The sequence below is a fragment of the Manis pentadactyla genome, chromosome 12, assembly GCF_030020395.1.
Source record: "Manis pentadactyla isolate mManPen7 chromosome 12, mManPen7.hap1, whole genome shotgun sequence".
Lineage (NCBI taxonomy): Eukaryota > Metazoa > Chordata > Mammalia > Pholidota > Manidae > Manis > Manis pentadactyla.
In genome coordinates, this window is record NC_080030.1 from 66423824 (window position 1) to 66436004 (window position 12181).

At 36.4% G+C, this 12181-nt stretch overlaps 1 protein-coding gene and 1 long non-coding RNA gene across 8 annotated transcripts in view; one reads left to right on the plus strand and one right to left on the minus strand.

Annotated features, from left to right (window-relative positions):
* Positions 1–1539, minus strand: part of LOC118921812 (uncharacterized) — a 38713-nt gene extending 37174 nt beyond the window's left edge. The window contains exon 1 of the long non-coding RNA XR_005028519.2: positions 789–1539. This is a non-coding gene — a long non-coding RNA (uncharacterized LOC118921812). The remainder of the gene's footprint in view (positions 1–788) is intronic.
* Positions 1–12181, plus strand: part of TRDN (triadin) — a 377090-nt gene that overhangs the window by 183945 nt on the left and 180964 nt on the right. For 6 of the 7 annotated variants that reach the window (XM_057489292.1, XM_057489293.1, XM_057489294.1 and 3 more), the window contains exons 11-12: positions 1556–1615; positions 2398–2457. In XM_057489292.1, the coding sequence (XP_057345275.1) occupies positions 1556–1615; positions 2398–2457 (120 nt within the window). The remainder of the gene's footprint in view (positions 1–1555; positions 1616–2397; positions 2458–12181) is intronic. The other variant, XM_057489298.1, reaches the window with a different exon arrangement.

The following is a 12181-nucleotide window of genomic DNA, read 5'->3' on the forward strand; positions in this document are numbered from 1 at the left end:
GAAGGTATTGTTTATTTGGCAAATGCCAATTCAATTGTCTGGCATATGTGTTTATTTAGTTAAGATGGGAAATGCCTTGCCACACAAAATTTCTCCCAGACAAGTTGAAAGTAATGATACTTAAAAGTATCTTTATTCCAAATTTTAAACATGATTTGCATATTTAATATGTATAAGCCTTTAGAAAAAGGCAAAGTGGAACTCAATTGGTTTATTTCTAACTCTGAAACTATCAAAATTTGACTTCTGGACTTTCTACTTCTGACTGGATGAGCTGTAATGGTACACTATAGACACATTTAGACAGAGTGTGAATATATTTCTCCCTACAACACTAACTTATCTCTAGGACTCATGAAAGGGAGCTATTTATAAATTACACTTCTAACTCTGAAAGTATTGTCTTTGATCTTGTACGTAAAATATCTCTATACCTAAGGGGCTGAATTAATTCATATATTTAATAAGATGCAGTCATTAGTAGGCAACTTGAACATTCATACTAGAACTATGCATTGGATTTCTTCAGCCTAGCAACAATCTCATAATAGTTCTGGGTAATGAAAATCTTTGAAAGCTCAGCATCTATACTTGCAATGAAAGACAAATGACGAAGAGGATGGTATTTCAACTATCAGGTAAATAGCACTACTAATTGAAGATAAAAATCATTCAGTTTTCAACATTAACTGTACTCATAGCTGCCTCAAACCTAAAAGCACTGAATATTCCATTTCAACAAGTCTGTACTTCTACAAGACTTCATTATTTGAAACGAGAACACTTACCAGAGAAATGTCCAGGAATGTCCAGTTGTTACATGGCTACAGCTGGGCATTTGAAGTTCCCTCTGTCCTCAGACCAAGGTTTTTTTTGATCTGTGAAACAGATATCTTACATAAAGAAGTCTAGAGATACCACATACTGTTTTATGTGACATCCAGGCTTACTGCAACCTTTGGGTGCAAAGACAGTCTAAGCAGCCTCGTTGATACACCACTCAGAAAGGGCAGGGGAAGTTATGTATCCAACACAGAGCCAGACAAATGTCACCAGGCTCCAAATGCCTGTTGACAAGAAGCAGATTTAAAGAAAATTAAGTGAAAATAGATAGTAATGGCCTAGTGTATTTTCTAATGAAACTGATCATAGGAAAAGAAAACAAAATAATAATTTTTTAAGCTTACCTGCAGTATCTTTCCTCAGAAATTAGATTTTAATATCTTTCTTTAGGCACTAGACAAACAATTGTTTGGTTCAGAAAGCTCAACCCATATGATTAATTATTTGTAAACAATATTAGCAGCCTACAATTTTATGCATTTACTGTGAGCCAGGCACCAACAAAAGTGTTTTGTAAACATTATGTAACTTTGAGAGAAGTACTATTATTTTACAAATGAGGAAAATAAGGCTTAGTGAGATTAAATCGCTTCCTCAAAGTCACAAAACTATCTGGAGGCAGAACTGACTCAACAGTGATCCTTCATTCAAATATTGGTTTTCATTTTGTACTAAATTTTCCTGAAGGAAATAGTTTCAATTTCTTCTCTAGAAAAAGAAGAGGAAAAGAAGAAAGCTGAGAAGAAAGTGACTTCAGAAACAAAAAAGAAAGGTAAGGAACTAAAAAACGAACACATTAATCTATTAATATCCATTTGTAATGCCACCAGTAAACCTGTAGTTTTCTAGGAAAGAAATTTCCTTAATAACTTTCTTATGATTGTTATTAACAAACATCTTGAAATGTATTCCAAATAAAGTTGAGACTGATACATTTTTAAACAGGAAACTCAAGCCTCAATAATTTCTAAAAATTGTTGCTGATTGATTTTTTTTTATTGGGCGTGGTGCTCCATCTCTCTAATTCAGTACTTTCCTTGACTACATATACAAATACGATGATTGGGGTTCAACTCAGTCTGTTTAATAAAAATGTGTACCTGAACAGCAACTTATTGAAGGTTTAAGGTAGAAATTAGTTGATTGTTTTGCTCTTTTTTTGTTCTTTTTAGATGGTTGTTTTCAAATAGTGCATTTGAAGTCCCAAGGGAGTCCCCGAGATTTCCAAGCTTCTGACATGTTTCCAGCACATTCAGTTTATTCCTTTTAATGTCCTTCAGAAAAACTATTGAATTATACCATAATTAATAATGCCATTTAATGTTTCCACTGTCATGAGAGATTTTTTGGACCTTAGCAAAAATTTACTCCCTTTGTGAAGAGAAAGCACACCAAAGCCACTGCTCAGTTAAGAAGGCGCTGGTTAACTCAGATTTGACATGCCCATGGCTGTGACCGTGCTATATCTGAATGCCTTAATGACATTTATGGGTGTCCTGCAATAGATGAGAATTAAACAGATAGAAGCTTATCATTTTCTCATTTCATTATCAGAGAAAGAAGATGTCAAAAAGAAAACTGAGAAGGAAACTGTCACTGAGGTGAAAAAAAAAGGTATTGTGCTTTGTTTCCTTAGTCAGATTATGTTCAGGATGTTTATTGCATCAAAGAGTCTTGGAGTAATATAAACAAATTTAATATAGGTACTTAAATTTGTCCATGTACACACTGTCATAGCAAAAAATTGCAGTACGCAAAGTTAAATGAGCAAGGGAGACTTTATTCAGGATTATTGCAATAGGAGAGAGAGATCAGAATTTATTCGGAACACAGTTTTACAGAAACAAAAAGCAGGAGAGTTTTTAAGAGCTAGAATGGGGTGTGGGGCATGAAGGCCACATGTGTTTGCTAATTGGCCTTCCTCAAAGCAAAAGTAAACTTTCTGTCATCTTCACGACAGAGTCTAGTTTTACAAATAGGAACAAGAAACTGGGAGGTAGAGCTACTATCTTTCTTGATGATTACATTTCAAGGGGATGGCTTCCAGGTCCTTGAGAAAAGCATTCCCTGGTTGTAAAACTGGAAAAAGGCTTTTAGAAAGAGAGTAACTTTTGAGATAATAACTCAAAGGAGCAGAGGAAACATTTACAGTTACAAGGTTTCTAAAGTAAACATTCTTAGAAAGGAGAAGTCAGGAGCCTAAGGTTGAGAAGAAGCCTGTTTAAAGTTTAGGGAAGCTGTGGGGAACTTTAAGGCCACCTTGGTGAAGACGTAATGGAACTGAGAGGAGCTGCATGGTATAATGACATCACTTTGCAAAGATAAGCTGAGAGAATAATGCAACCTTTTAAGAAACAGTGTTGCTCAATAGCTTAGGATTTTGCTTTACATTAAGTTCTGCATTAATTCTTGTTCAAACATGATATCTGAATATCGGCTTCTATTCAGGTTAAGCTTAAGTCGAGGTGAAAAATATAGTCATCTCAAATATTATGGTTTGGTGATAAATGTTCTCACCCCAAATATTTCCTCATTAATGTCAGTGATGCTTGAAATTCTACCATTAGAGATATACCCTTCCTTTCAGATAGAAGGAATTGTCCTCTATTAAAATGCAAATCTCTCAGGGCCTGTGTGTATGGGGTAACAAACTAATTCCTCTTAGCTATTAGCAGTTAAAGTGAATAAGATTTCCAGATCTTCCCTGTGTGATAATTATCTGGAAACAATGCCCCAGAAAATAAGTTGGTATAGAAGCTTCAATGAGAGAAAGGTTGAAAAGAGAGCTTCAACATAGGACATCATGTGGAGAGTGTAGGCCAGGCTGGCTGGCACTGGTGAAACACTGCTCTTCCTAGGGAGTAACAGTGCTAGTGGGGGAATAAAGGTGGTGGTGAAGGACTCTCAAAAAAGAGACCACAGGATGCCAAACTAGACATTAGTTAAGTAGCAATTAAGAATTACAGGGAATCCCTATCATGTTATTAGTGGGATAAAAAAATTATATTGACAGCTGCTTAATTGTATGGCTCATGAAATGTCCAGAAAGAGACAGCTAGATGTTCTGTGGGTTTGAGAGTTGATTGCCAATTACCATGGATTCAAATTTTTATGATTAAGAATGTATCATTGTACAGTCTAGTGTATGACTGATCATTCACTCAGTTTGTTTGATTTATAGCTTTCTCTGTTTCCCTGGTGAAATATATATCTTATCTCAAGAAAGGAAAACACAATTCTGATTCTATAATGACACCGAGAAACTGGTTGCTTTGGTCAGTGTATCTGTAAGAGTGACATGATTAGGCACTAAGGGGAAACAAGGTTCTTTCTGGGCCACTGGTTTTGCCAAAGTATTTGCAGAAGAAAGTTTTGAATTGTATTTGTCATATGTTTGCAAACAGCCATCAGAAAAAATACTTCTTGCAGAACTCAATGGTGTGTTTGTGGTTGTTATTTTGGTTTTAGTTTTGAGGGGAAAGGTAACACGTTTATGTGCAGTGAGTGATGGGACGATCTGATATTTCTATGCTACTGGGAGACCTGTGTTATTAGCCCAGCAGTCATGTCAAAGTGAGGTTGTGCACCACTGACAAGAGAACTGATTTTGCCAATATCATTTCCTATGAGGCCAACACTCATGCACTGAAGCAGAAGCCGAGCTGGGTGATCGCTCAGCACATCTGGGGAAGGCTGCTGAGCTAGTGCTAAAAGACAAGTTTGCCCTTCTTGGAGCCAGTGTTCTGCCTGCCTGTCATTCTTACTTTGGATGACTTGAATACTCTTGGCTCATACAAATCAGCTCAAGTGCCTAATGGCAATATACATAAATGGTTTATTTACAAGCTCTTAGCCCCCAAATACTCAAAATTGTGTGTGTGTGTGTGTGTGTGTGTGTGTGTGTGTGTGTGTGTGTGTGTGTGTTGCTAGTCAGGGAGAGTGGGAGATAAGACAGAAATTCAATTAGTGCTGATTTGTAAACATGTTTCTTTTTATGTTTAATAATTCTAGACTATGTTTTCCTGTCAGAACAATATGGTTTAAAAACAGCCAGTTTGAAACTTATGAAAATAATAAAAATTTCTAGAAATGAGAGAAATTGAGAATAACCCAAAATCTTGAAGAGCTGGGGCACATATGTCATTTTTTCCTAAAATAGAGGAATATGGCAGAGCATATGATATCTCTACTCCAGCCCCAAGCCCCAAATAGTAGCAAATTTACAGAGCATGATATGCTCTCATACTTATTTAATATGTGTTTTATCTGATGTTTTATTTTATTTGTATTAACTTGTATATTATTTATGTTTATATAACAAATGTATTTATGTTATATTGCTATTTTATTTTATTACATTTATATTTTATTATTTGTAGATGTCAATGAACCTGAGACTTAAATTTTATTTTCTGATAAATGATCCTCTACTTCATGAGACTGGTAAATCACACTTTGCTAATGATCTATATTAGGGAAAATGTGTATGGGGTTTTATATGATATAAAATTGCCAGTCCACAAAATAATGGTCGAACCTGGGTATTTGGCACATCGAGCTTCACAATAATAATTTCTTGTTTTGTATGTATTTGAACTTTTGCATGGTGAAAAAAGAAACAAATATTTGCCACTTAAAAAAAATATTATTTGAAATGAAAAAGAACAGGGTCTTTTTAATACTATCAAGTACGTTTGAGCCTGAAGAATTACCATGAAAAAAAACAATCGAGAAAGGAAATAAAAACTTTTAAAAAACATCTCCTTATGTTTATATCAGACTTCAGTGTTAGATGTACAAATCACTCTAGCAAATATAAACAGAAGGGTGTCTATATGCAGAGCTAGATGCAAACAATTGTTGGAAAGACTGGAAGAATGGAAATCAAGGGCTCCTGTGGATTGCTGAGCAAATGGCCCACCAGCTGGTCAGGAAGCTGGTCTTTCCATCAATGCTGCCTCTACAGCTGCCTCTTCACACCCACAGACTAGATACTGGGAACCTTGAGATCAATCTCAGCAACTTACTCACATCAAAGTGATTTTCTTCGTAAAAACAATTTCTGCTTTTCAGTCTCCTGTCGGGCATGGAAAAGGTGGGGATAATGCAGCAAGCGAGTCTGGAAGATGCAGGCTTTCAGCATTCCAATTTCTCCCCCTGGAAGGAGGGTGGAATGAGTATTGAAAGAGGCTAAACTGTAGATAAAAGAAGCATGTTTATTTTTCCTCTTTTAATTCCACAGGGGTGATGCTTTTGAAGAAATAATTTTCTTGGTGCTTGATGAGATCGTAATGGTTAAAAAAATTAACAAGCTACTTCTTGGTGCAATGAAACAATTATAACCTGGGGAAACTATAGACCAACATATGAATAAGGACAAAACTAAGGTGCTTCATTTCTCCCAGGTTGGCTTTTCTAGCATTATAAATTATTATTAACCTTTTGGACTTAAATTCCTTACCCCCATGTGTTTATAAGCCTATTCATAATGAAGATAATTTTGATACAGTAACTGATAAATAATGTTACAAAATGACATTTCATTATCTTACTTTGCAACACGATTTCTGTTGAAGAATTTTCTGATTAGAAGTATAAATTACAAGAAGGATCCTGAAAAAAACATACTAGCTCTTCTGAAATAAGCTGCTAGAAAAAGAAAAGTTCACTCATTCACTCTTGCATACATTGTTGCAGGAAATACTTAATGCCTACAATATATCAAGGCTTGTACCAAGTGCTGAGTACACAGAGGTGGATAAATGGGCAAAGGCTCTGCCCTAATAGCACTTACAGTTTGGTAAGGGAGGCACATAGTGAATTAGTAGGCATAACGTCCATAAGTACAACTGAGGGTAAGGGCCATGGAGGAAATAAATTTGAAGCACAAAATGGAAACAATGGAAACAAAGAGAAAACAATGGGTAGAAATAGGAGCTATTTAGATAAATAAGCTTGTTAGAGCAGACCTTTCAGAAACAACACTTAAATTGGAATATGATGTATTGGAAGAATCTAGCCATTGATGTATGCATCTTTGTGTGATGTGTGAATATGATGTGTGTGTATGTGTGTGTGTATATTTGTATGATGTGAATATGTACAATTTATATAATAGGAAGTATAAGGGGTCAGAATATGCAGGAACACAGGTAGGTGTTGGGATTTCTTAAGAGTCTAATGGAAAACTCTTAAAAGGTGTTAGCAGTGGAAAAATATGTTCCGATTTATATTTAATATGTGTACTCTCATTTGGATTTTGGGTTAGAGGGAGAAAAGAGAAGAGATAAGCCAACTAAAAGATGGTGTCATTTACTGAGGCAAGGAAACCTAGATGGAAAACAGCTGTGATGGAAACAATCTACCATTTCCTCTTGAGTACGTTAAGTTTCACGTTAAGTTTTATGCATCATCAAAATTTTGCATCAGAAACTATTTTATGTACTTTACAAATACTAACCCATTAAACATTGTTTTATGCATCATGAAAATTTTGCATCAGGAACTATTTTATGTGCTTTACAAACATGAAATCATTAAAACCTTTATAATGAATCAAGAAATAAGCTATTAAAATCTTCATTATAAAATTCAGTAACCTAAGACACAGAGAGTTTTTTTTTTTTTTTTTTGTATTTTTTTATTGAAGGGTAGTTGACACACAGTATTACATTACATTAGTTTCAGGTGTACAACACAGTGATTCAACATTTATATACATGATAATTCTAGGTACCAGCTATCACCATACCAAGTTGTTACAATATTTTGACTATATTCCTTATGCTATACATTACATCCCGGTTACTTATTTATTTTACAATTGGAAGTGTGTTCATATATATATATATATATATTTTTTTTTGTGAGGGCATCTCTCATATTTATTGATCAAATAGTTGTTAACAACAATAAAATTCTGTATAGGGGGGTCAATACTCAATGCACAATCATTAATCCACCCCAAGCCTAATTTTCATCAGTCTCCAATCTTCTGTTGCATAACGAACAAGTTCTTACATGGAGTACAAATTCTTACATAGTGAATAAGTTACATGGTGAACAGTGCAAGGGCAGTCATCACAGAAGCTTTCGGTTTTGTTCATGCATTATGAACTATAAACAGTCAGTTCAAATATGAATATTCATTTGATTTTTAAACTTGATTTATATGTGGATACCACATTTCTCTCTTTATTATTATTATTTTTAATAAAATGCTGAAGTGGTAGGTAGATACGAGATAAAGGTAGAAAACAGAGTTTAGTGTTGTAAGAGAGCAAATGTAGATGATCAGGTGTGTGCCTGTAGACTATGTGTTAATCCGAACTAGACAAGGGCAATAAACATCCATGTATGCAGAAGATTTCTCTCAGAACATGAGGGGGGAGGTTCTAAGCCTCACCTCTGCTGATCCCCATTTTCTCACCTGATGGCCCCCTGCGACTGTGCCTGTCTTAGGTTGTTCCTCCCTTGAGGAATCTTACCAGTCTCTGGCTAACCAGTCATCTTCCGGGGCCATACAGGGAAATGTAAAGTTGGTAAGTGAGAGAGAAGCCTTATTGTTTGAAAAGATTAGCTTTTCACTTCTTTGCATATTTATGCCCTGTGGCTTCTATGCCCAGCATTTGTCTTGAGATATCTTTACCACTTGGAAGAATTATGATACTCGGTAAATTCGACATGTGGCACGAGTTCTATTTAAAGGTTGTAAATAAGTAGGAAGAAGAAAAGCTATAGAAGTAGCAGGCAGAAGAAAACCTGGGAAGATTGATTATTTCTTTGACATATCTTCTTGTAGAGTAACTTCAGCATGGATAGGTTTTAAACTACTAATTAAATTGCGCACACACATTAACATAATAGGAATATAGTTACATAACCAAAGCATACCTGTAATTACCAGCCATCTCCAGTGAAACCAAGAAAACCAGTTAGGCACCTTAGGCATTTGTGAAAACTTATCTATGATATGGTGGATATTGTCCAGCTGAACTTGAACAGTCTGAGAGAATTCAGATAAATTAGAACAACCCATTCCTGGGGACTGTTCACATCCCATATGTTCTTTTAACAGTAAATAGTCTGTGGTTGTAAGATTTTGGAGTGCTACAATTTGCACTTCTCCTAATTCTTGGTTGAGTTCCAACAGTATAGATCGAGTCAAATTTGTTGTTTTACTGTATGCACAGGCCAGCTTAGATATCTCCTTCCTCATTCCCATGGCAAGTCCAGGAACTGGTGGGATGAGTGCATCTACACCCGTGGCAGTGCGTGGATCTTTGTTGGGGTTTTTTTTTTTTTTTTTTGCTGTTCATCTTCTGTCATTAGTCTTCCTGAGAGTGCTGATGTTGGAAGTTCTTTTTCATATCATATCTTAGTTCATTTTTGGGGTAGCCAAATTAGGCTTTGATCCTCTGTATAAACACAAACAGACCCTTTGCCTACACTTTTATATGCCCTTTATATCATTGTGTAGAACTCATTGGAGGTCACCACACAGGAACTGCTTTTTTTTTTTTTTTTTATCATTATTCTACACTTACATGACAAATACTTTGTTTACTAGGCTCTCCCCTATACCAGATCCCCCCTATATACTCCTTTACAGTCACTGTCCATCAGCATAGCAAAATGTTGTAGAATCACTACTTGTCTTCTCTGTGTTGTACAGCCCTCCCCTTTCTCCCACCCTGCTATGGATGCTAATCTTAATACCCCTCTTTTTCTCCCCCTTATCCCTCCCTACCCACCCATCCTCCCCAGTCCCTTTCCCTTTGGTACCTGTTAGTCCATTCTTGAGTTCTGTGATTCTGCTGCTGTTTTGTTCCTTCAGTTTTTCCTTTGTTCTTATATTCCACAGATGAGTGAAATCATTTGGTATTTCTCTTTTTCTGCTTGGCTTGTTTCACTGAGAATAATTCACCCTCCAGCTTGTTTCACCCTCCAGCTCCATCCATGTTGCTGCAAATGGTAGGATTTGCCCTTTTCTTATGGCTGAGTAGTATTCCATTGTGTATATGTACCACATCTTCTTTATCCATTCATCTATAGATGGACATTTAGGTTGCTTCCAATTCTTGGCTATTGTAAATAGTGCTGCGATAAACATAGGGGTACATTGGTCTTTCTCATACTTGATTGCTGCATTCTTAGGGTAAATTCCTAGGAGTGCAATTCCTGGGTCAAATGGTAGGTCTGTTTTGAGCATTTCGATGTACCTCCATACTGCTTTCCACAATGGTTGAACTAATTTACATTCCCACCAGCAGTGTAGGAGGGTTCCCCTTTCTCCACAGCCTCGCCAACATTTGTTGTTGTTTGTCTTTTGGATGGCAGCCATCCTTACTGGTGTGAGGTGATACCTCACTGTAGTTTTAATTTGCATTTCTCTGATAATTAGCGATGTGGAGCATCTTTTCATGTGTCTGTTGGCCATCTGTATTTCTTTTTTGGAGAACTCTCTGTTCAGTTCCTTTGCCCATTTTTTAATTGGGTTATTTGTTTTTTGTTTGTTGAGGCGTGTGAGCTCTTTATATATTCTGGACGTCAAGCCTTTATCGGATGTGTCATTTTCAAATATATTCTCCCATACTGTAGGATTCCTTTTTGTTCTATTGATGGTGTCTTTTGCTGTACAGAAGCTTTTCAGTTTAGTATAGTCCCACTTGTTCATTTTTGCTGTTGTTTTCCTTGCCCGGGGAGATATGTTCAAGAAGAGGTCACTCATGTTTATGTCTAAGAGGTTTTTGCCTATGTTTTCTTCCAAGAGTTTAATGGTTTCATGACTTACATTCAGGTCTTTGATCCATTTTGAGTTTACTTTTGTATATGGGGTTAGACAATGGTCCAGTTTCATTCTCCTACATGTAGCTGTCCAGTTTTGCCAGCACCATCTGTTGAAGAGACTGTCATTTTGCCATTGTATGTCCATGGCTCCTTTATCAAATATTAATTGACCATATATGTCTGGGTTAATGTCTGGATTCTCTAGTCTGTTCCATTGGTCTGTGGCTCGGCTCTTGTGCCAGTACCAAATTGTCTTGATTACTATGGCTTTATAATAGAGCTTGAAGTTGGGGAGTGAGATCCCCCCTACTTTATTCTTCTTTCTCAGGATTGCTTTGGCTATTCAGGGTCTTTGGTGGTTCCATATGAATTTTTGAATTATTTGTTCCAGTTCATTGAAGAATGTTGCTGGTAGTTTCATAGGGATTGCATCAAATCTGTATATTGCTTTGGGCAGGATGGCCATTTTGACGATATTAATTCTTCCTAGCCATGAGCATGGGATGCGTTTCCATCTGTTAGTGTCCCCTTTAATTTCTTTTAAGAGTGACTTGTAGTTTTCAGAGTATAAGTCTTTCACTTCTTTGGTTAGGTTTATTCCTAGGTATTTTATTTTTTTTGATGCAATTGTGAATGGAGTTGTTTTCCTGATTTCTCTTTCTTTTGGTTCATTGTTGGTGTATAGGAAAGCCACAGATTTCTGTGTGTTGATTTTGTATCCTGCAACTTTGCTGTATTCCGATATCAGTTCTAGTAGTTCTGGGGTGGAGTCTTTAGGGTTTTTTATGTACAGTATCATGTCATCTGCAAATAGTGACAGTTTAACTTCTTCTTTGCCAATCTGGATTCCTTGTATATTTTTGTTTTGTCTGATTGCCGTGGCTAGGACCTCCAGTACTATGTTAAATAACAGTGGGGAGAGTGGGCATCCCTGTCTAGTTCCCGATCTCAGTGGAAATGCTTTCAGCTTCTCGCTATTCAATATAATGTTGGCTGTGGGTTTTTCATAGATGGCCTTTATTATGTTGAGGTAGTTGCCCTCTATTCCCATTTTGCTGAGAGTTTTTATCATGAATGGATGTTGAACTTTGTCAAATGCTTTTTCAGCATCTATGGAGATGATCATGTGGTTTTTGTCTTTCTTTTTGTTGATGTGGTGGATGATATTGATGGACTTTCGAATGTTGTGCCATCCTTGCATCCCTGGGATGAATCCCACTTGGTCATGGTGTATGATGGTTCTGATGTATTTTTGAATTCGGTTTGCTAAAATTTTGTTGAGTATTTTTGCATCTACATTCATCAGGGATATTGGTCTGTAGTTTTCTTTTTTGGTGGGGTCTTTGCCTGGTTTTGGTATTAGGGTGTTGTTAGCTTCATAGAATGAGTTTGGGAGTATCCCCTCCTCTTCTATTTCTTGGAAAACTTTAAGGAGAATGGGTATTATGTCTTCCCTGTATGTCTGATAAAATTCCGAGGTAAATCCATCTGGCCCAGGGGTTTTGTTCTTTGGTAGTTTTTTGATTACCGCTTCAATTTCATTGCTGGT